Genomic DNA, 23,347 nt, shown 5'->3' on the forward strand with positions numbered 1-23,347 from the left:
GTGGCATATTGTAATTGAGGAGGAATAGAAAACAGTTTATCAAGTCCTTTGGAGATTTCGCCTTTGGATAAATCTTCTTGTCATTTTTTTAAGGAATGATCCAATTAACTGTAAGCAAGGAGCAGCAGGGTACTGTTTCCAATAATGTCTTAAAGCCACTGGAGTTTAACAGGAAAAGTGCTTACCTTAGAAAAGACTCTGTTAATCAAATTACCTTCATGTCTGCACCTCTTCTTGACTTTTGCAGAGTGGGAAATCCTGCAGGTGTTATTCTTTCTCTGCTTTAGGCTCCCAGCACCTGGGTGCTGCTCTCTCCTTGGCTTCTAGCTGAAGTTCACCACTGAAGAGGACAGACTACATCCTGTATCCGTAGTTGAGTTTCGGGTCTAGTGGCTACCGGTGAGCTCCTCTGTTGCACACATAGAAAGACCTTGTGTTTGCCGTTTATTTCATTTGGGCACGTTTCATTGCTTCAAGTTGTAGGAGAAAACACAGTTGCGTTCTGCTGTTAGCACTCTGTCATTTTAGAAAAAAAGTGCTCGTGCCTTAGCTGGGAAAGGTGGGACCTGGTGGGGATTTGGTGAGAAATTAATGAAGCTATGGTGGGGGAGAGCCCTTTCTCCATTCACAACCACTAAGCTTTTGCCCAAAACCAGGTTATATAAAAAAAAAAAAGCTTGCGATGTGTCTCAGGAGTATGGTCTGGAAGAAGCTTGCACGTAACCTTCAAGAGAGCAGAAGAATTCAGCAAATTGGGGTAGCAGCTCTGAACAGATTGATACCTCCTTGTTGGCTCTGTTGCACTGATAAGAGAACTAGGTCAGCTCTATGGAGAAAGCATTTTATCTGCATACTTCTCTTAACTGGAATCCCGGCGCTTGGCTGCTGTAACAGGCTTGCTGACTTGCAGCTCTGCACAGGGGGTTGTGCTCTCCGTCTCGTGTTTTCCTCGGGGTCAAAGTGTGGTCTGGAGCCCTGTTGCTTTCCTTTCCGTGGCATGTGCTGCTTTTACTGTGGGGGTGATGCAGTCAGTCCCCAGGGGTGTAAGTAGCATCTTCCGTCACCCTGGTGTAATGTCTCTGGCTGAAGTTCATAGGGCTGTTGTTCAGCTCGGGAAGTGTATTGCTCCGTCTCCTGGCAGTGGATGAGGGTACAGTGTGGAAGACGCCTCTCTGGTGTTTATTCCAGTGGAGAAAGTGGAGGAGAACGAAGGATGGGGTCATATGAAAGGCTATGGCCTTCTGCGGGCAGCTGCTGGAGCAGCGGTGTCTTAAGGTGGGAGTCTGTCTACTCCAGTGCAAGGGTTCCCGTTCCTGACCCAGTAAAGCATGTTTGGTGCCCACCGACTGTATAGCTGTCTCTGCTGGCAGCAAAAGTGGAAGCTGAAATGCAGAGATGCACGGAGGCATCTGGGATGCTTAATCCACAGGTACCCTAGTCCTCTTTTCCCCATGTATTCCGTATGTTACTTGCATTTACAAGGTTTTGTCCTGGATTTCAATGCTTTGCTTTTTGGTTTTTTTTTTCTACTTTGCTTTTCTCTGTCTTCCGTTTACATTTTACTGACCTTTTTTGCCCAGCGTGTGCTAAATTTCCATCATCCAAATATCCCCCAGTACATCACACATCACCGCCTATGAGGTTGGCAGCTTTAGCACCAGCTGACAGAAGATGCTATAAAAGATATAAAGCCAGAAGAGGAGCTTGGTTTGGAGGTTGTTGCTCTGGCACCCCTTCCTGCCCCTCAGCCGCCTCTCCTTTTCAGGTCCAGGGTTTGTATAACTGCTGCAGTGTTTCTCTTTGCTCGTTACCCATCCCATTATGGCCTCCCGATAAATTGTGTAATGATTTTTGCGTGCATTCATTGCTCTAGCTTTATGGTAGATGACACAGATTAAATGAAGACAGACAAAGCTCTGTTCGGGGTAATGACTTTCAACTGCAGTGTCCTTTTGTCACTGTAAATTATGGTAAATGATGTAATGTTAGACTGTAAAGATACAAGCTACAAAATGGTACGAGCAGTAAGATCCCCCAAGAAGATGAATTGCACACCTTGAAATCTTAAAAGTGAAAATACCCTTTGCATCCCTCTGTGCACGTGAAGCAGTGTCAGGCACAGCCTAGGAGCTGTGCACTCGAGGTGAGCACGTACAGGGTAAACTCTTAGGAAATACTACGTGCTTCTTCAGGATGCCTGGAAGATTTAAGTATTATAGGCACTTCTGACTTAGAGTTCTTCATATTAGAATGGTCTTAGTGTGATTGTTTCAGTGTTCTGTTCTGAAAACCAGAATCGTATCAAGTATTTCACAGGTTAGAACCAACACCTTGCACTTTGTCCAGAACAGCAATTTCAGCTTATTTCAAGTTTGGGTTGTGTTACATTTTTGAATGTGCTGGGCTCCCCAGTTGAGATATAATCGAATTCCCTGGTAGTCTGTGGTTTAGGTTCCCATCCCAAAATAGAATCTCGCCAGTGGTATAACAGCTGGAAATTTCAGTATTAAGTTCATATTCCAGCTTTTTGTCTTTAAAATGAAGTGAAATCAGATGGCAGGGTCTTGCTCAACCTAGACTAAAGTAACCAAAGACTGAAAATAATCTGTGCACAAATATGATGTATTTTGGAATTGTGACCATCTGTAGTAGCGTTCACCCTTGGTTTAAATAACTCTGAACATCTGAAAACAAAAGTTCTGTCAGCAATGGACTTAATATGAATTGATTTGAAATGGTACACCATAGAGGGAATAGCATTATGTTTAAAAGTAGGCGACTGCATCAAGGTATTTGTGGCTGTTCCTTTTTTCTGCCAGAGGTTTCATGTGAAGTCGTAGGGCGAGCTGAAATTTTTGTGGCCTCGTGACTTTTTTTTTTTTTTCTTTTCCCCCCTCTGCTTCCTCCCTTGCCCAAATATTGCAAGACTTAATATCACGAGACCGAGTTCATTGATTCCCTTGATACTTGGAGAGGGAGATGAAGTCCTCCTTCAGCCTTGCTGGTGGCATGCTGGTTTTCCACCGTGACAATGGTAACGATTTACTGCTCTCGTGGTCTAATGCCAGTCGAGGCCCTGAACTGGCTGTAGAACACGTGCTCACCGTGGTCTCCCGTGGTGATCAGCTTGCTCCTTTGGGGCTCGTCAGTCTGTGCTCTTTTGGTTTTGAAGAATGGGTGATCTTCACTGTCCTTGCTGTCTGCCTGGCTCAGCTGGTGGAGCCGGCAGCAAACGCGTGCCTGCTTGCCTCCCCCACGGATGTGTCTCACTTTCCTTCCTCTGCCGAAGGTGTGCTCAAAAATGCTGTCCGTAAAATCATCTGGCAGGCTTTTCTTCTAGATGAGTGAGTCTTCTGAGACATTTGTAAGGCACTGTCCTGTGCGGTATGGTAAGGCTGTAAAGTATTTATGTGGAATATGTGTACAGCTAGACTCAGCGCAAGGCAGGGTATGCCCACAGGCGCACACGTGTGTCTTTGTGCTACGGTACAACATGCCGTGCATGTGCACGGTTACAGAGGATCCACGGAGGTTGCACAACCAAGCGCTCTGGAGTTAAGAAATGTCAGCGATTAGGAAATAACCTGGGTAATACTTGTTCCCTTTTTCACATGCGGTGGGGTATGGCTCTTAGTGCGGTCCCTGCTCCACTGGCCCCTTGCTCTGTTGGCCACGCAGCGACGGCCATGGCGGTGGGACAGGGTCATCCTTGCCTGCGTGGAGCAGGAGGTGCAATGGGATGGTGGTCTCTTTATGGCCTTAAAACCTCTGAATGCTTCTGTCCTCCGTTCCAGATGTGGCCGTGTACCTTATCTACCATATGATGTTCAAAGTGCCTGAAGAGTGAATTACTAGATTCCTTGTGGGCTCTTCTCTGGTGCTTATCTGTGTGATGGCCAACTGCTCTGCAGATGTGGCTCAGCCCTGCTATGAGGCGGGCTGTTTTCTCCCTGCTGGGAGCACTTAGGCCTCAGGTTGAAACATCCATGACTTAAGATTGTAACATACTTTCTACTATTCTTCTAAAAAAAAAAAAAAGTTTCAGCTCTAAGCACTCACTGCTTTTGCAGATGAGACCCAAGCATCTCAGCCCGGGTGTTCAGAAAGACCCGGGGCTGCACAGTCGATGCGTCGGTACTCGACAGCCTCTGGGCTCTCCCCTGCATCGGGCGCCCATGGCATGGGATGTCCCATCTCCCAGGGAGGCTGTGGGCTGTGTCACAGGTGGGACTGACCCCTCTCCCTGCTGGCCCCAGCACCCTGTCCACCCCATAACTAACGAGGCAGGTGCCCCCTGGTATTAATCATCATTCATAATTGGTGCTGGTGGCATTGCCTATAGTGTATCTTGATTTTTTTTGTTTTTTTCCTCCTTATCTCCTTCTCGTTTGTTAATAGTTACCCGAGACTGTACCTTTATTCCAAACTGCCATTGGAGCATATGCAACCTCTTCAGTAAGGCTCCGCTTCTGAGTTTGGGGGCTCACCATCAACAGTTGCAACTTAATCTTGACGTTTTCCACTTAAGGAAGAGTCTTTCCAGTCCCAAGTGCCAACCTTTTATAAATGCTGTTCTCCCTCTCCAGTGGATTTGTATCTCTGTGCTCCCCCTTTAACAGTAGCCTACGGCTGCCTGTGACTTAAACTGGGCCTTTTATTTCAAATGTCTCCCTTTCCAGAAGGGATCACAATCACATGGGCTGAGCAGGATTTTGCCATTAGTGGGGGGTTTTCCTGTAAGTGTTCCCTAGCAGGATGCGTTTCCTCTTGCATAAGCAGGCTGAAAACCCTCCGAAGCCACAGAAATACATCTGTTGGATTCTTGAGACAGATAAATCTTTTATAAACAGGAAAATGGGCAAACTCATGGTAACTCTTGTGACACATCATGATGGGAGATCAGAAAGAAACGGAATGAAAAGTATCACTGTGCGAGCACGGCTGACGGCATCCTGCGTTTCTAAGGTCCTTTTAAATGCTGACACAAAGGCCGGCGGCTGAGCTGTACGGCGGGCACAGGCGGCGGGAGACGGAGTTAAATGTTTGGTAAAATTCAGCTGGAAGTCACTTGACATTTGGGGGGGAAAAACAGGAAGAGTTTTGAAGGCTCTTCCCTCTGTCCCCACCGGGATGCGTAAGATGCCGTGTGTCGCGGAGCGGGATCCAGGAGATCAGCGCAGTCGTAGATCTGTCAGCACTTCCATTGTAGTGGTCTTTGCAGGGTGTCTAATGCTTCTGTTTTAATTTTGCTGAGGGCTGTAACTCTGGCAAAATTTAAACTCCTTTCAGCTCCTAGTCGTGAGGTTTTAAATTCTCCAAATTTGTACTTCACCAAAAAAAAAAAAAAAAGAAAATATTTCCTGTCTAGCAAGTGTATGGAGATCATTCCAGCTCCTTAGCTAAGCTTTAACTGCAGAGACAATGATCTAATTAGACTTCCTTTTGAAAAAACTCTTGCTCCAAGCCCACTTCCTAAGGGCAAATCCCTAGCACAGCCCTGTTGACCACGGATGCGCTTTCTTGCCCGCTCGGGTATTTCCAAAGTCACTTCCCGAGGGTCCCAGGTCACACTTTTGCATGTGTGATAGAGGCTGAATCAGTCTTTCCTTAGGGCGAATCATCTCGGGTATCGGCGTCTCGCCTGATAATCCTACAAGTGGCCAACCTGGGAGCTCCTGCCGGCACCGATGGCCGCACGTGGCCCTGCGGAGAGAACCTGTGGCAACCAAATTCAGCTGTGGTTTTCTTGCAGACGGTGGAGGAGGGGATCCTTTGCACTGCAGCATTGAGAAACAAATGAGGATGCTGAATTCTCTTCACGTTTTAACCGGGGTAGGGAGAAGATGACTTTTGGGGGGGGGGGGCTCAGGATCAAGCTAACCCTGTGTTGTTTTTTCACCCGCTCGCTTTCTGTGGCGTGCTGGAAGAGCCACGCTCGCTGCTCTTTATAACTACAGCCTGCACAATTTCTCTCCCCCCCTCCTCTCCCACCACTTCTCTTTGGAGAGCAGCCAGATCAAAATGGCTGCGATCCAACGCCAAGAATCACTCCCTTTGCTATGGAAATGAGGACTCGGAGGCTGCTCGCCATGTGTTCATCGGAGAGTTCCTGCTGAGGATGATGAGCTGTAGGTGGGGAAGAGGGCAGCGAAGGTGTGCCGGAACAAATCCGCTTGGAACAAATAAGGGTATTTTTGGATACATCTGACTCTTTGCATTTTTTTTAAAAGTCATTTATAGAAAACCAAAAAAATTACCCTTTCCATCAAATGCTAGCGATGAGGGAAATAAAGTAGTAGAATTTCACCAAAGGATGAAGGGTGTTTCTCTTCCATTAGAGTGGCAGACCTCCTGGTACCTGATATTGGAGATAAGCGGGTTTTTTTGGTTGTGTTCTGGTATTCCTCAAGCGAAGGAAAGATATAACTATCCAAGCTATACAAATAATCCTTCTTCTTAGCTATCACATCCACATTCCCAGCATTAAAGTGGACAAATTGCAAAACCCCGGGGTATATGATACGTTGACACGGGGCAATTTGCCGCGCGTTAACTCAGCGAGGCAGGTTTAAGCCCTCGCTTTGCCGCCTTCAAAGCCGTCAGATTTTAATCTCGATGCACAGTGGGATGGGAACATTGCCAGTGGGTGAACAGTCATGAAAATTGCCTGCGCGCAAAGCAGGGGGGGGGAACGGGGACTTTTCCCTTCTCCTCGACGAGTTGCATGCTCCGGGCAGATGAGCGAGTCGGGTTTTTTGCCGCAAAAAAGACCTGCGAGGTGTGTTTTCGGAAGGGAAAGGGCTGAGCCGTTCGCGAGCTTCCCGCCGCGGTGTTGCGGCACGTTGGGCTTTGCAAGAACGTCCCCGTTTCTTCAGGGTGGCCTGGGGTCAGCCGGCGTGCCGGCCAGGGATGGAGGGAGGAAGGGGGGCGATGCCGCTCTTGCAGGGTTCTCGGGTCGAAGCCGCGGATGCCGAAGCGCGGGCAGCAGAGCCCTGCCTTGCCGCGCAGCGCCCGAGCAGCTTACGGCTGGGAGGAGCCCTCTCGGGATGAAAATGTCTGACAGGTCTCTGAATGAGTCTACACAATAAATTAGTAACTGGGTGTGGAGCTGCATTTTTTTATGGTGTATCTTAATTGGGCCTGGGGCAGGTTGATAGTACAAGCGCGTTTCTTGTCTTTCGGGGATCTCCCAGTTGAAATTCACCTTTTCTTTGTGCGTGATTCAGTGGGGCTGGGGCTCGGCTGGGATTATGCTCTGAATCCACCCTGGGAAATAGGGACGGTGTGCCTGGACGGAGCCGTGCCCTGCCTCATCCGCCCTCCCTCCCCGCTGGGGACGGACGGACGGCCACGCGGTGCGTCCCCGGGGAGCCTGCCCGGCCGCCTGCGCTGGCACCGCTCCACCTCCAAGGCACGACGTACCATCTGCTTCGGCAAGAGTTTCTCCCCGTCCATTTTGGATAACTTAAATCTCTTCCTTTGCCTGAAAACAAAACAAAAAGCCGCATGGCGCTGTGAGAGGAGCAGTTGTATTTCCCCCCCCCCCCCCCCCCCCCCCCCAAAAAAAACCCCAACTGGGTGCACTTCACTGCCAGGTGATTAATTATCTGTCCTGTGCGCGCATTGGTTTGCTCCTAATGTTCCGCTCTACAGCTGGATGGAGCAGCCGAGCTCCCGGGGCGGTGTTGTGCGTTGCGAGTGTATAAAGAACCTCGACGCCTGGATTTTGCACCCTTACCTGCTGCCCGGAGCTGGAAAGTGGCTCCTGGTTTATGGCTTCCCGTTGCGCTGGGGTGTCGCTGGGTGTGCCCAACAGAGAACAGGCCTTTTATTTCTGCTGTATGCGAAATAGTTGGCAGAAAGTGTATTGTGCAATTCTACGAACGGACGTTAAGTACGGAGGAAGCCTAAGTTCATCTATAATGTCATAGTAATCATTAATAATTTATATATAGCTTTTTTCCCTGTGGACATCTTAAGCGTCGGAATCATTCACCAAATCTTGCATTTAAAAACCTACGCCCGTTTTTTCTTAAACGGCATGAGTTCTTAATAAAAATGGTGTTTGGGGCGCTCCCGTAGCCCTGAAATGACCGAGTTAATTGGGGGGATTTAACAGGGCGTGAGTACAGAAGCGGCACCGAGAGAAACGCTGCGGGGAAAACCCACCTACTCGCAATGGCTGGAGATAAACGCAGAGTGTATTTCGCTCCCCCTTCACGCCTGTGTCACCAGCTCGTACCGGTCAGGTCACCGGTGGCTGAGAGCCATTGCCAGCTGCGTGGCCTGTGTTGGTGGCCTCCGCCCCACACCTGGGGACAGACGTCCCCATCGCAGAAACGGCCCCGTAATCGATGTGTTTATTATCTGTGTCTGCAGAGAAGCTGGTGAGGCTTTTCCCCGAACGGGTAACTCGCTGCCTGGGCTGTGACCCTCAGTCTGGCCTTTGCTCTTACCGTCACGCTGGTGACACCGGTGGCACTTGCACCTCCACAGCAGCTGCCCGGACTGGACGCAGAGACGCTGTGGAAATGGCCCGTGCCAATTCCCGAATGTTTCAGCTGGATGTGATCGGGGGGAGCTGGTGGAAAACAAATACTCCGATTCTTTTTTCTTATCTATGCGGAAACTGGAGTATTTCACTCGATAGCTGTCTGTTATGTTAATTGTAACATTTTTCTCCTCTTCAAACATATTACATGACTGCTTATTTCCCAGCTCTGATGAGTGCTTTCCTCCAGTTATTCAGCTTTTTGTTGCTGTTAAATTTTTTTATTTTTTTTTAACCTCCGAGACTACAAAACAGCGATCATTCTGAAGTCTCTTTTTCGCTCCGCTTTCATGCGAAGCCTTTGCAGTTGGAGACAGACGCACAACCTTTTATCACTTGTGCCGCAGACAGGCTGCGCAGAGGGAGTCGCGTTCAGAGTCTCTCGCTCGGGAGCGTCAGGCTGGTGGGTCTGGAGCAAGAATCCATGAATCTGAGCAGTTTTTCCCAGCCTCTGCATGTGCTTGGGGACCTACTGGGAAGCAAGATAGGAGAAGGCAGATTATTTTTATTTTTTAAAAACTTTTTATTTTTTTTTTTTTGCTTTCCCTGGAGGCTGGGGCAGAAATATTTTTCTCATATGTAAAAGCAAGATGCTGTCCTATGGAGGCTCCTCGTTCTCCTGCAAGCCCTGATTGAGGGAGAAAAACCTTGTATGATGGGGAAAAGTCCTTCCCAGCTGTGAGGGCTCCGTAAGGTTGCGTCCGCGGAGGGCACGACAGTCGCTCGCTTCCAGGGTTGGTGTTCGCATGCGGTGTTGTGCCTGTGCCTTCTTCCAGGGCTTGGGTGCCGGAAATTTCCATGCCAGTCCCTTTCCCTCTAACTCAAGCCGTCTTGAAAATTATTCTTCTCAAGAGAAGAAGTGCTACAGACACACAAAGTTAATTTGAGTCGTTAGCTTGTTTCCATTACTCCTTTCTGCCTAGGAAACTAATTTTATTATTTTTTAGTGAGATTTTGGAGTTAGAAGAAAGAAATGGAAGCTAGTGAACATGTGGAACCACTTCACAGGAACACCGGATTTTGAGAGCTTGCATTTTTATTTACATCTTCTGGACCCTGTCTGACTTGAAAGTAAACAAGTTCAATCCGAGACCAGATTTATCCCCGAAAATATGCGGAGACTTGTCTAAAAACTGCTTTTTAGGATTAGGAACTTCCTTTACTGCAATAAGAGAATACATTTACTGATGTAAGCATGATGCTTAACTGGCAAATTCCTTCTGTAAAACACCCTTGGAAGTGCAGTTCAGTTGTGTTTGGTACAAAACAACCTGAAACTTTATCTTCTTTTTTTTTTTTAAAAAAAAAAAAAAAAGGCAAAACTAGGTGAGAACTTAGCAAGTCTAAAGCAAGGTGTGGGAACAGCGAGTGAAAGCGTGTTTCTGTGTTGCTGGAAGTGGGGTGATGGTGCAGACGAGAAGGTCCCATGGAGGTCCTTGGCCGGCGTCTTCTGGGCGAGCAGGAGGTCCCTGCACCTGTAACTGATCTCCTTCTTTTGACGTTCCTCTTCCCTGCAGACACAATGAGGCGAGTGGTACGACAGAGCAAATTTCGCCACGTGTTTGGCCAAGCGGTGAAAAACGATCAGTGTTACGACGACATCCGCGTTTCCCGCGTTACTTGGGATAGCTCCTTTTGTGCAGTAAACCCCCGATTTGTTGCAATAATTGTAGATGCTAGCGGTGGCGGAGCCTTCCTGGTGCTGCCTTTGCACAAGGTAAGTGCTTTTTGAAAGTTTCTCGCTATTACATGCTCGGCTTTGTTGTCATTTCCGCACTTGTTTACGAATAACATTAAGGCTGTGAAGTCTTTGCTGTGTTGTGACAAATGCTGCTCAGTAGTGCCATGTAAGAATCCATTTAATGTCTCTGTAATCAGCCTGATGCTTCCTGTACATTACACACAGTAAATAAGCGGTTTGCTTGACTAATCCGAGCCAGTTCTTTATGACAGAAGTTTCTACGTAGAGTCACGCTCCTAATGAAGCCTCTTCATTTATGATGGCGGTGGTCAGGTTTTTCCACTGTCAGGGGTTCAGCTTTTTCAGCTCTGCCAGTATCACTTAGGTTCAGGTGCATTCCTGAATTAATTACTCCTTCCAGCCCCGTATCAGATGGATGCAAAGGAAGGAGCTGGTTCCAAGAAGGGCTTTTCCATAGGGCTCATGGCCCTGGCATCTGAGCTGGTCTAGGCTGCTGCCAGCCCCTTCGGTTACGCTTTCTCTGTACGGTGTAAGACAAGAATGATCTCGGTAAGAAAACGGCTCCTCCAAATACCATCGCAGCTGTCCTGCACTTCTCCAGATCGCAGGGCTGTGTCTCGGCTTTATTATACTTCAGCCAGATCTTCTTATCCCGAGGTATTGAGGAGAGGGGCTTCCTCTGATCTTGGGCAGGGAAAAACTCCCCTTGCGTTCTCTACTGTGCAACACGCTGCTAAGTCTCCAATAAATAATCTTTCAGTGAGCCCGTACATGCACTCTGCTTCTTTCCCTTCTGCTTCGACTTTATTTGTAGAGCCCCCAGGGGTGTGCTTTGCAAAACACACAGAAAAATTAGATTCCTGTCTATCAGCTGTGAGAATGGCCGGATGAAAGGTTGGGGGGGAGGCTGAAAAGATGGGTGCGGAAGCCTTCCTGGCAGTTTCTTGCAGTGCTGTGTTATAAAAGCTCAAGAATGAGCAGGAGCAGTGTCTCGGACTGAAATAAATCCCTGTTGCTCCCTGATACCGCATGGAAAAAACTGCAGAGCATCTTTCTCCCGGCCTCGTTGGAGAGCGCTGCTCTCGTCTCCTGTTCTGGTGCTTCACCAGCACATTCTTGTGATCAAAGTCTTTTTCCGTAACGTTATTTTTCTTCGTGACCCTCAAGCTTCTCTCTCAATTATACACGTAAGATATCCTCAAGTCTGTCATCAGCCCTGTCCTTTTTTTCTAGCTCCGTTTGCAGATCTGCCCTGTTTTATATATAGAAGTAGTGACCAGAATGGAATACAGCATCCCACGTGGCGAGTGCGTTACAGGAACAGAGGCTTCTCGCTTTTGCCTCAGTTGCGCTAAGCAAAGCGAGCCAAACCCTCCTTAAATAGCTCCCCGTTTCGCTCGTCTTACGAACTGCCCCTCTTCGCAAGTCTTCTGCTTTGTGCCCGTCTTCGGGCCACGCGTCCTGCTCTTGCCCAAGCCGCGCGCGGTGCCGCAGCTCTCCGTCGGAAGCTCCTTGCTCAACACAGCCCGCGGTTGCACCCCTGTTGCATCACGGCACGGCCGGACGCTGATGGCAGGGGGACGCGCACCCCTCTTTTTTTCCCCTCTTAACTTCCCAATGTTTTCTCAGTCCCCGGCAGAAATTCCCGACAATTCTGAGTGATCTGGCCTTTTGCATTTTTCAGTGCCATCTTGTGTCTGGGGTTGTATTCGGTTATTCCTCCTGCCCTCCTCTGTATTTGTCATTACCTTTGCGCCCTTGATGATGTTCCTGTCCTTATACAGCTATTTACTATTCATTGATATATATAATCGATATAAATGAGTATTGATTTCATATTCACATATGAGAAGGCTTCATGCCAGCTCTGCTCGCAACCCCCCCAGCCTGACACGTTCTTTTGCAATGCAACACGTTGCTGGCTTCGCTCTAACCAGTTCCTGTGTTCCTCATTTATTTTTATAGCCTCGGCTGATGAAATTGTTCCTTCGGTGCCTTCAACTCCCTAACATTTTGATTTCTGTTTGAGAGGTATTCATCGAGTTCCCGCAGCAAGATCCTCGCTGTTATATTTGGGGGGGGGGGGGAGGGTCAATTTTAAGCCGCGGTTTTGGTATGATTTTAAAATTGAGCCATAAAAATGCACTTGCCGCATGTCGGAGCCTTTGGGAGGAGCAGGGAAAATGGCCCTCCAAGAAGTTAATTGCCTCCTGTCCGCTCAAACCCGGCGCTGTGCGGGGTCACTGTGAATTACTTCTCATGTGGTTTGACCTTCCGCGAGGGCTGAGCCGAGCCGGCGCGTCCGAGGGCCGGTGTCACGGCCAAAAACCCGTTTTCGCTCATTTTAAACGTCCTTTTCCTTCCCAAGTTTCACCGATATGAGGGGGTTTGTTGCGGCCGAGGCTTTTTGCTGCCAGGCGGGCGGCTCCCGGCTCCTTCCCCGGCCACGGGCAGGGGGTCGGGGTCGGGGGGGGGGTGGGTGATTTGGGGCGATTTTGGGGGGGAATGAGCGCCCGGCGGGACCCCGCACCCACGTGCGGGGGAGGAGGGCGCCGGGCTGCCCGGCCCCGCCCCGCCGCGCGCGCGCACCCGCGCCCGCCGCAGCGGCACTGCGGCGGCCGCGGCTTTTTACCATATATGGTCATGGCAGCGCTCGCGGCCGCCGGCCGCCGCCGCGCTGATTGGCGGGGGCGGGGGCGCGGCAAGTGCGCGGCACGTTAACCCCTGCGCGACCGCCGCGCCCCCGCCCGTCTCCCTCCGCCGGGCCGCCCCGCCTCTCCGCCCCCTGGCCCCGCGGGTGGGGAGGGTCCCGCCGGCAGCGTGGAGGGGAGAGCGGAGACCCAGGGGGCTGCTGCCTCCCTCCAGCCCCGCATCCCCTCCCTTTCCGTTCCTGCGTCTCTCTGCATCCCCCCCTTTCCATCACCGCGTCTCTCTGCATCCTCCCCCCCACTTCCATCACCGCGTCTCCCCGCACACCCCCCTTTCCATCCCTGTATCCCCCGCTTTCCATCACCACATCTACCCGCACTGCCCTCCTCATCTCCATCCCCGCATCCCCCCCTCCATCCACGCATCCCCCCCTTTCCATCACCGCATCTCTCTGCATCCCCCCCTCCTCTGTCCCTGCATCCCCCCTTTTCATCCCTGCGTCCGCCCCTTTCCATCACCACATCTCCCCTCATCCCACCTCCTCTCCTCCATCCCCGCATCCCCCCCTTCCATCACTGCATCTCCCTGCGTCCCCCCCCTTTCCATCACCACATCTCCTCGCATCCCCCCCTTTTCTGCTCCCGCATCTCCCCCCCCTTTTCTGTCCCCACATCCCTCCTCTTCCTCTCCATCCCCACATCCCCCCACCTTTTCATCCCCGCAGTTCCCTGCATCCCTCCCCCAGCTCCATCCCTGCCTCCCTCCCCTCTAATCCCCGCATCCCCCCGTCCCCCGGGTCTCCCCGCATCCCCCCGTCCCCCGGGTCTCCCCGCATCCCCCCGTCCCCCGGGTCTCCCCGCATCCCCACATGCGGAGCAGCAGCAGCAGCCACCGGGGTTTCTGGCTGTGGCCACGCTTTGTCTGAACTTCCTGTTTTCCTGCCTGCACATGTGCAGGGGCTTTGCCAGGAACTCGCCATTCCCAGGCTCCAGCAAGAGCCGCGGCCGCTCTCTGAGCTGCTGAAAATTGCAATTCCCACAGGTTGGTTGGTCTGCAGAGAGATGGCCTCTGTTGGAACGAACCGCATATTTTTAAAAAGATGTAATTTATGTCAATTAATGGTGTGGAGATGATAAGAGTCGAGCTAACCACCATTAACTGTACACACCAGGGAAAAACACTGAAAACTTGCCGGCGTATGGGCGGCTGGTACTGAGCGAAGCGTTTGTGCAGAATATCGCTATTAAACTGGAAGCTTTGCAGGCTTTTAGAGTTGATTTTTTTTTTTTTTTTTCCTTGGAGTCTTATCCCAGGCAAAACAGTGGGTGCAGAGAGCGGGAACCCTGGGGTAGAACTCAGCCTTGGCTTGCTGGTGGGCACGCGCTGCCGGTTTAGATGGAGCTGACCTCCAGCGTGGGGGGTAGTCACTGTTTTTAGGGAACGCTGCTGCGTGGTGTTCCGTGTGCTCATCTCTCTTCATACGGCGACCGGAGCAAGAGAGCAGAGAGCTCCCTGCCTCCGCTGCCAAAGGAGAGGGGTTGCGGGGCATATACTCGCCCGACTCGATGGGTGATCCCCGTTTTATGGCCCAGATGAAAATTTTGTGGGTTTCTTGATGCGCTGAGGAAAGTGACTTGCAAATACCTGGGTTTGGTGCGTGGTTCTGGGGCCGGGTCTGCATTACAGCAGAACTGAATACGAGGGGTTCCCCCCCCCCGGCCCCCTGCTCCCGCTTCGAAAAAATCTTTGCAGTTTGTATCCGCAAAGGAAAAAGCTGCTGCAAAGGGTTCCTTTTTGTTTCAGTTCGTCTAGAAAGATGCCTTCGGCCGAAAGTCATGTTACATAAGGCCTTTAGAAGAGGCTTTTTCAGTCCCCTTTGGATATACCTTTTATTAGATTTTCCATTTGTGTGCCTGACTTCTTGTTGCGCTCCCTTTCCATAGGCAGCATTCCTACGGAAGCTGCGATCAGATGGGTGCCCTGGGAGGCAATTAGCATGTGGGTGGGTGAGTGCACACCTCAGGAATGATCTTCTCGAAGGAATATGTTGTTCCGCAAGTGACATGCCTTAATGTTCAACCCTGGCATATGTAAGTTGTTAATCAGCTGTTCCGGATTCTCGTTCCTCCAGGAAGGACTGGAAGAAAATCATCCTTTTCTGAATTGCGTGTGAAATAAAATGAGGAGGTACTGCTGCGATGGGTTCGTTGAGGCCTTCCAGCAATTTTAGGTGGAGTGTGGATGGAAGGGTACGAATTAAAATGAGTTACTGTTGTCTTGACCTTGGCTGCCGCGGAGCCCCCGTCAGTGCTGGTGCTGTAAATCTTTTTCATAGCAGGGTCCCTGTGAGAGGAGTTTAAAAGGTCGAAGACTATGAAGGGGTATTTCCCCCTAAATTTTGGTCAGACTTCCGTGCAGCTCCAAGTAGATTCGAAAGTTGGGTGGAGGAGATTAAAATTCAAGATAACTCTGCAACAGCTGAATAAAAAAAAGCAAGATATTGGTGGTTTTTAAAAGATCCAAGTCATCTTGTGACCAGTGGAACTGCTAAAACCTGGTTTCTTGCCAATTTTTTCCTGTGTGCACTCTGCATAGAGCAAATGTTCCCCGGCTGCCTTCCACGTCCTTTCTCTCTTGGCCATCGGCACGTGCCCACCTCCGCTCCGTAGCCCAACTGGGGTGCCTGTGGCACTCAGGAGGGATACGGGCTTGAGTCATAACCGCATCTTCCCTAGCGGGGCACTAATTTGGATTTCCTTCTTTTATTTCACCTTGGATTTTTCTCTTAAGCTGATTTTTCTTTAAAAAAATGTGAGATATTCATCACTGTCAGTTTGATTGCAATGGCTCATCAGGTTCTAGTGTACGAGGGAAGAGAGGGCAGGCAGCGTGGCTAATTAATCTCACTTCTCTGGGAAAGCAAGCAGCAAATGCCGTCCCCTGTCTTAATGGTCAATTGTGCAAATGTTGCTGCAGTTTTAAGGCCTTGTCCAATAATGAAAATGGAAGTTGCGCTTGATAGTTTTGTCTGCAAGCGAGTATGAAATTGCCCTGCTCGTGCTCCACGTCTGCCGCCTTGTCCGTACGCAGTGCTTGAAACGGAGTGTGAGGAGCGGGGTGAGTCCTCATAACGTGTGTGTTTGCCTCATATTCAGATGAAAAATAATGTTGCTCCACCGGCAGCACGAATTTCTGAGCTGTCTGTGTGGCACAACGTCACTGGTTTGTGTAGGTACAAACATATCTATGCAAACAGTACATACGCACGCTGACAGCCGGGCTGCAGGTGGCCTGAAATGGAGGGTAAAATCCTGGTTTTGCCGTTTAAAACTTCCAGCTAAACTCAAATCTTGGACGTCCAAGGACAAAACGAGTTCAACAGAAATGGTTGGAACAGAACGGCGTCTTCCCTGGGCTCTGTCCAGACTTTCCTTCTGTCTCCTCCTTCCCCATCTGCGTTTTTACTGGTCCCAGTTTGTTTCACCGTGGCTGATGCTGGAAGTCCCGGATCGTCTGTTCCCAGCTCTCAGGGATGAGCGTGTTTGGGTGACAGGAGGCTGTTATTCCCTGTGGATCCTTTCCGGGCGCTGCCTCCTTGCTCAGCCCTCTCCGGATGGGTGCTCTCTTCCACCGCCCCCTGAACTGCAGCGGGGTTTTGCCACTTTATCCCAGAACCCTAAATGTTTAGTTTCTTCCTTCAGCTGGAAAAATAGTGCGCCCGTTTTACTAACTGCTTCAGAAATCATACTTTAGGGGACAGAACAAAAGAGTGACTCCGTATCTTGTTAATTGTAGTGTCATTTCTGGGCAGCAGAAATTTGTTTTGAATCTCTGCCTGAAGGGCTTCCTCGGCTAAGAGTGAGCTGAGGCTGAAATTTAATTTCCAAGTGTGTTTAGCGCTTTCCTCTAGAAACTGGGATGGGCATTAGCTGAAATGCTGGAGCTGAGTGATAGGGGTTAGCATTCCAGGTTGGGTTTTGGGGGGTTGTTTCTGTTGCTTCTCTCCTTTTTTAAAGGCAGCGTGTGAGTCGCTGATTGCTGCAACTAATGTTGTGAGGGATCCTTCGGCTAAACATACATTTTTCCAGCATCCCGCAGTTGCAACCAGCCCTTATCTTTCTGTTCTCCGGCCAGCTGCAAGTGCCGGTGCGAACGCTGAAGTCCCCCAGCTGCTGCGGCTCCTCGCCAGCGGCGTGAGAGGAACCTCGCCATGGCTGCCTGCTCCCCCCGGCCGCCCGCGCGCCCCAAACCCTCCGAACCGCTTTGAGCTGCGATGCCAAACGCGCTGGGGCCCTGCAGTGCCGTGGTTTTTAAAGCCCTGCTCTCGCTGCTCGGGCAGGGTTGGCTTTGTGCAGGATTCCTGTCTGTCACCACCTTTGTCTTCCTTCCTCTTTGTTGCATCCATTTAGGTCTGGGCTCTCCGGAACAAGGACCTTTGTCTCCGTTGTGTAGCAGCCTGTAATGTCTACTGTAATGTCGCAGCCCTGCAGCTGTCAAGGTGATAAAACGAGAACAGGAGCGCTGCCGAGGAGTATTTGGAGGGCACAAGCAATGTTTCTAGTGGTCCGTTTCGAAAGCAGTATGTAGTTACGAATGCCTTAAAGTCTCTTATTGCATGACGTTACAGTAGACCTTTTTGGGACCAACACTTTTCATAATCTTCCGAATTAGTTATGGATGCCTTGATTGGTTTGCTGGGTGACTAATGTCTATTTGTCACGGTCAGGAGAGAGCAATGCACTTTCATTACGTCCTACTGCAGTACTTTCTCCCAACTGCCTCCTGCCTGACCAGCTGCTGCCGCCAGAGGTGGAGGTTTGGTGGACGGAGCACGTGAAACTTCACTCGACTGGACTTTGTGAAGCTTGAGTTTGTTGTAAGGAAAATAGACAGTTTAGCTAAGAAAAGAGGAATGTTTTCTCTTAACAGAGAAAAGGCACTAGTCGGTTTGTATTTCAAACTTCGCAGTTGTGACCTGGTTTCCTTCCTCAAACTTCTGCAAACTAAGGGTGGGGGGATTGCTTTTGCTTGTGCAACTCGATGCCACTTCCCTATTTTAAATGGCGATCTTAGTGAGCGCAACCATGGGTTGGGGGAAGCAGCTGTTCTCCGCGATATTTTTACCATAATCCATGACTTGTTTCCTGCAAGCAATTGCCCTTTTCTGGCAGAGAAGCGTTTGTGAGAGAGTCAAATTAATTCATAAAACTACCACTTTTTGGAACAGTTTTCCCGTGCTGCTTATCTGTCCCTTCTGGATTTAATAACAGGTTGTTTTTTTTCTTCTCATCTCTCAGTTTTTTCTGATCTGGGATACATAAAAGCACTAAATGAATTCATTTCGCAAGGTCAACTTACCAACTGTTAAAGGACCCCGAATATTGAGCGCGCTTCTAGTCAACGCCATCCAGCATATTAATGCTAATCCTCAAATTCACCTTTTTGGCTAACTTTTTGTAAAATACACTCTGAGTTTCAGAAGTTGTTACTGTGATGTGTTGCTCAACCAGAGTCGTAATGGATTATGAGAAGGATTTAATTTCTTGAAGTCATACCGAGTTAATTTTAAGCTGCGTATCAGCACTTGAGATTTATTTTAAATCCTTAACTAATTAAAAGCTTACATTTTATAAAGAAATAAATAAATTTCCCAAACCTGGGAGTATTACGGTAGTCTGAAAACGCACCCGTTTGGCAGCAAAGTTGCAAACCTCGTGGGGTTCTTGCGGCAGAGGCGTCTCTTTTTAAAGGAGTTGTGTTTAGAAACATTAAATTTGGTAATTTTAAAAGCTGGCTTTTTTTTTTTTTTTTTAATACCCTACTGCAGGTTTCCTGGTCTTTCCCTTTTGGCAAACCCCCCCACTCCACCCCCCAAATATTGTTTTTAAAGCTGTTTTGTGCACAGCTAATCCCACACGATGCCAGGAATAGGGGTCCCCCTGCTCCGGAGAGGGGAGCGCTGCCGGGAGGAGGAAGCCTGCGGTGTAGCCTGCACGGACGGTATTTACAAAACCGGCTTAGAAGAGGTGGTAAAATCACACATCTGAGTTACAACCAGTTCATTTCTTACCCTGCCGGGCGGTTGAGGGGAAGGTGTGCTGGGTCGCGCCCTGGGGTGGTGACATGAGTAACTGTCTTTTGAAGGGTCACGCTTTCTAATGAAAGTGTGTTGGTTTGTTTGTGTTGGTTTTTTTTTTTTTTTAAAGTGGAGCAGATGAAGTGCATCTAGAAGCGTTGCCGAGGAGAGCTCTTGCTCTTTGCTAGCTGTTCAGGGAAGCACCGTGGTTTCCTCTGCCCTGCCAAAGGTGTTTTTGTGTCTCTGACCACAAGTCAGTGGCTTCTCTGAAAGCGCTTGGACTTCTCCTGGCTGAACTGCAGCTTGGAGCCGCGTCACCCATTCTGCCCCTCTGCATCCTTATTTATTCTTATTTTGCTGTTTTGGTGCCGTCCCTTGTGGACCCTGGTGAGCAGCTGGGTTGGTTCTCTCAGGCAGGATTGCCGTGCCCAGATGCAGAAGTTGGTGCCGCTGGGCTGCGCGTCTCCCCTGGCGTTGTCTTCCTCTGCCAGCCCCTGGGGAGCCGGTGTCTTACTGGCAGTGTGACGTCTCCTTCTCTTGTTTGTACTCTGCTTGCTTGGCTTCCTAAATTTTTGTGAATCAATACGCTTGAGGTTGCTTGAAGTTATTGCATCTCCCACGCTGCTTCTAAATAACATCTCATTTTCCCCATCCTTACTCTTTCTGTCCCCTTCTTAGAAATGCTTTTCGTACGTCACTATCCACATCCAGGCGGGAAAAGTGTCCACTTTCTGGATGATGAAGGTAATAAGCACCTGTTCACCAGTAACACGGTGCAAAGCTATTTCTGCTCAGTGTGGTTTAACTTCCCCTTTGTGCATCTTCAACTTCTTCTTGATCCAGATGGCTCTGGCCCACGAAACGTTTTCTGTCCTTGTCCCCAAAAGCCACCCCTGTGTGTTGATCTCAGATTCCTCATCTTGGTGACAAGACGGAGCTTGACGCTAGTTTTCTGCTTCACCTGCCGAGGGAAGGGGACACGCTCCCCCAGGGGAGCTGGAAGCCCATGGCTGCGCTGGTCCCTTCTGCTTTCGGCCATCAGGAGCTCACACGGAGCCTCCCTCGTCTTGTTTTCCTCACTGCCCTCGGAGCAGGGCCGATTAGTGAGCTAATGGATGTACAAGATAGCTGTTTTTAAAAAATGAGCTGCATTTTAGGTGATCAAAAGCAGGCGGTGGGGTTGCCTGGTCGCTGCGGTCAGCCGGCTGTCACAGGCAGTTGGCTGCTGCTGCTCGTGCTGTTCAGGTTCATCGTGATCAAAACTGAAAGGTGAAGTTTCTGGTTTAATTTGTTCAAATTGAATATTTTTGTTCCTCCCTCCAGTAATAAATTACTGTAAAAAAACTCTAAACTAAACCGGCAAGCACTCGTGCAGCCTGCAAATAATTAGCCTGGGCTCCTCTTAGAGGATTACTCTGAGCCCTGCCCAGGAGCAAGAACAGGTAGTCACTGACGTCTTGCAGTATTAAGTCGTATTTTTTCTTTTGATTTAGGTCTATATTTGTATTCAGCCTGTAATGCGACTTCTGAAATATGTTCGTGCGCATATGCTCTGCATGGTCCTTTTTTAATTAGATAAATTAAAATAGATGGACTATGCATGTCAGTTGGATGTATTAATTTTTTAAATCCTATTTCACATTGTGGCATCCAAGAGGGATTACACAGACTTTAATTTTTGAATGTCTGGTTTATGGCTTTTCATCTACAACACTTTCACTTTTAATAAATTCAAAAGGATTTGAATCACTGAGACAAGTCTCTTTTTTTGAAACCTAAATTTGGCCACTTGAGAAATAGTGGTTGTTTTGTTCCTGTAACTTAGTCTGGATCTGTATCTTGTTTTGTTGTTAGTAGAGGTCTTCAGGTCAGTAGTCTTCAAAAGCTGGTGTCCAGCATTATTCCGATCCTTTGTACGTAAGACAGCGTTGAATAGGAACAGCCTTCCGCATGGAGATGGGTAGGAGGCATATATTAAGAGATGTCACCTCCAAGGTTGGGGAATCTTATCACTGAATGGAGAAGTGAAATGCCAGCCATTTCTTCTGCATGTTTAAGCACGAAAGAAGATGGCCCCGTCCCAGACCTCCTGTCTCACTTCTCCCATCGCTCATGAAAAGGCCATCGCGGCATTCCCTGGAAACAAAACCCCCCGGAGCGGGAGCTGGGCTCTCGCCCTGGAAGTGCGGGAGTCTCCTGCTCACCCTGCAGCTGCTATTGTGTGTCTTCAGTATTTTAAATACTGCTTCTTGTGTGTACAAGACTTGACCAAGGGAGATAGTGATGATGAGCTAGAGTGATTTTTATTTCCTTTCACACGGAGGAAGCTGGGGCATTAGGTGCATCAGCGGTTTGGGGGCGGTCAGGTGCTTCAGGCTGTTGAGGGGCTCCATCAGCAAAATGGTTGGCAAAGTTGGTTTCTTTGCAACAACCGCATTGGCATCACTAGGTTTGTCTCAGTTCAAACGGGAACATCTCATTAGCTTGTTTTCTTGGAAAGTTTATCTGTGTAATGGGCTTGACTTGGGCAGCGTGCTGGTGGCCTTTGTCCTCCAGTCATAGAGAGGCAGGTACAGGTCAGGGGTGGCCGCGGCAGTCTACGTCGGCAGTATTTGTTCCTGAAAACAATCTTTTACTCTGCACAACTGTGTCCTAAAAACTCTCCATCACAGCAAAATACTTCTATGATGAAAACAATCAAACTTGGTAAATTCAATGACCAGCAGCACTCTGCAATTAAAACTTCAGCTTGGTTACCTTTAGCTGTCGCTGGCTACCGTTGTGAAGCACAGACAAAACCAGAGCTTCACCGGGCGGGCAGAAACTTCTTCCTGAAACATTGGGGATGGACCAAGGGATGGCGTCACAGCAAATGCTGAGATACGGGCAGCAAAGCATCCCTGCATCCCAGGGGGAGCAGAGCCCTCGGTGCCGAACCTCTGAACCTTGCCACGCACCGTCAGGACTTTGCAGCTGGTTGGTGCTGGAGAAGAGTCGCTGGTTCATTTCTTCTGCTGATCCATGAGATGATTCAAATTTCATGGAATTGTGAATGCTCAAAGAGTTAATGCAGAATTAGGAAGCATCGTCCTCCACTGTGTGAGATGTGCTCTGTGCTGGCTGTCTGCTACAGCTCTCTTCTTTGTTTCCTCCTTCAGACAGGCAGAATTGACAAGTCCTACCCAACAGTGTGTGGCCACACAGGACCGGTGCTGGACATAGACTGGTGTCCTCATAATGACCAGGTCATCGCCAGTGGCTCTGAGGACTGCACCGTCATGGTAAGTGTATTTAATTTGTCTTGCGGGGCGGCGTTTGCGTCATGCTCAAAATGCTGCTGCAAATGACACTTGTATGTCTGAAGAGATCTACACTGACACCGAGGGCAGAGCCCTTGCTGGTCATGAGCATTCTGCAGATCGCGTTTGGTCTCGGTTTAAGAAATGATGCTGCCTTGGCTGCAGGACCTAGCTAAAAATTGGAGGAAAAATAGCAGAGCAAGCTTTATTACTTGCGTAACAGCAGAATTTGGCCTCTCGTAACTGGCACTTTCTTCTCGCGTCATGTTGGAGAAGGTGCAACCTCAGACTTCTGAGAAGAATCTCGTTAGCACTGAAGTGGCACTTCAACTAATGGACTTGGCCTGTGTCTTCCTGCCTTTGTCTTCAGTTGCTTTTCCATTTTTCCTTCACTTGGAATTTGTCTGATCTTTGGGAAGAGGAAAGGGAAGAAGGTGCCAGTCAGTGGTGAGGTGTTCTGATTTGTAGCGCTTTGCAGAAGACAGAGGTGGTTCCTTTCCTCAAGTATCCTAATGGATACAGTGGTTTGTGTTGGGAAGAGGTGGGGATTGGAAGGGAACAAGCCCATCAGGTTTCAGAATTGCTTCAGCCCTTGGTTTAAGGGTGACGCTGTAATTTTTTCTTGTACCTACAGGTTGTGAGTAGATGTCAAAAGGGCTTTTTTAAATAAATAAAAACCGATCCAAATTCTGCACCTGCCAGCCTTGGTCCTGAGACCTATTTTACCTCAGTCAGAGCCCACTGAACAATAGACGACCTTGCTCCGTGATGGATGTGGAATACCGTGTATGCAAACACAGCAGAATAAGTGAAAGAAAATCCTTGTAGGATGAAATAATGCCAAATAACTTCAGTGATCTTTGGCCATATTTAGAAATGCTGTAGGCTGAATGTTATATTGAAATCTTATTATAGATCATGTCAGATAAATTCCTTTGCTTCTGTTCGTCGTTAAAATGTTTGGGAGGGGATTCATCCCAAGAGGCTTATCCTGGGACAGCTCTTGCCTGTGATCTCTCAGTCTTGGAAGCTGAAGCATGTTAACAAAATGTACTATATTTAATATTAAA

At 49.1% G+C, this 23,347-nt stretch overlaps 1 protein-coding gene across 2 annotated transcripts in view; it reads left to right on the forward strand.

Moving 5' to 3' along the window:
• The window catches only part of CORO1C (coronin 1C), a 58,776-nt gene that overhangs the window by 21,272 nt on the left and 14,157 nt on the right, over positions 1–23,347 (forward strand). For both annotated transcript variants that reach the window (XM_063350765.1, XM_063350766.1), the window contains exons 2-3: positions 10,069–10,268; positions 22,137–22,259. In XM_063350765.1, coding sequence (XP_063206835.1) covers positions 10,069–10,268; positions 22,137–22,259 — 323 coding nt within the window. The remainder of the gene's footprint in view (positions 1–10,068; positions 10,269–22,136; positions 22,260–23,347) is intronic.

This window comes from Chroicocephalus ridibundus, chromosome 13 (genome assembly GCF_963924245.1).
Source record: "Chroicocephalus ridibundus chromosome 13, bChrRid1.1, whole genome shotgun sequence".
NCBI lineage: Eukaryota > Metazoa > Chordata > Aves > Charadriiformes > Laridae > Chroicocephalus > Chroicocephalus ridibundus.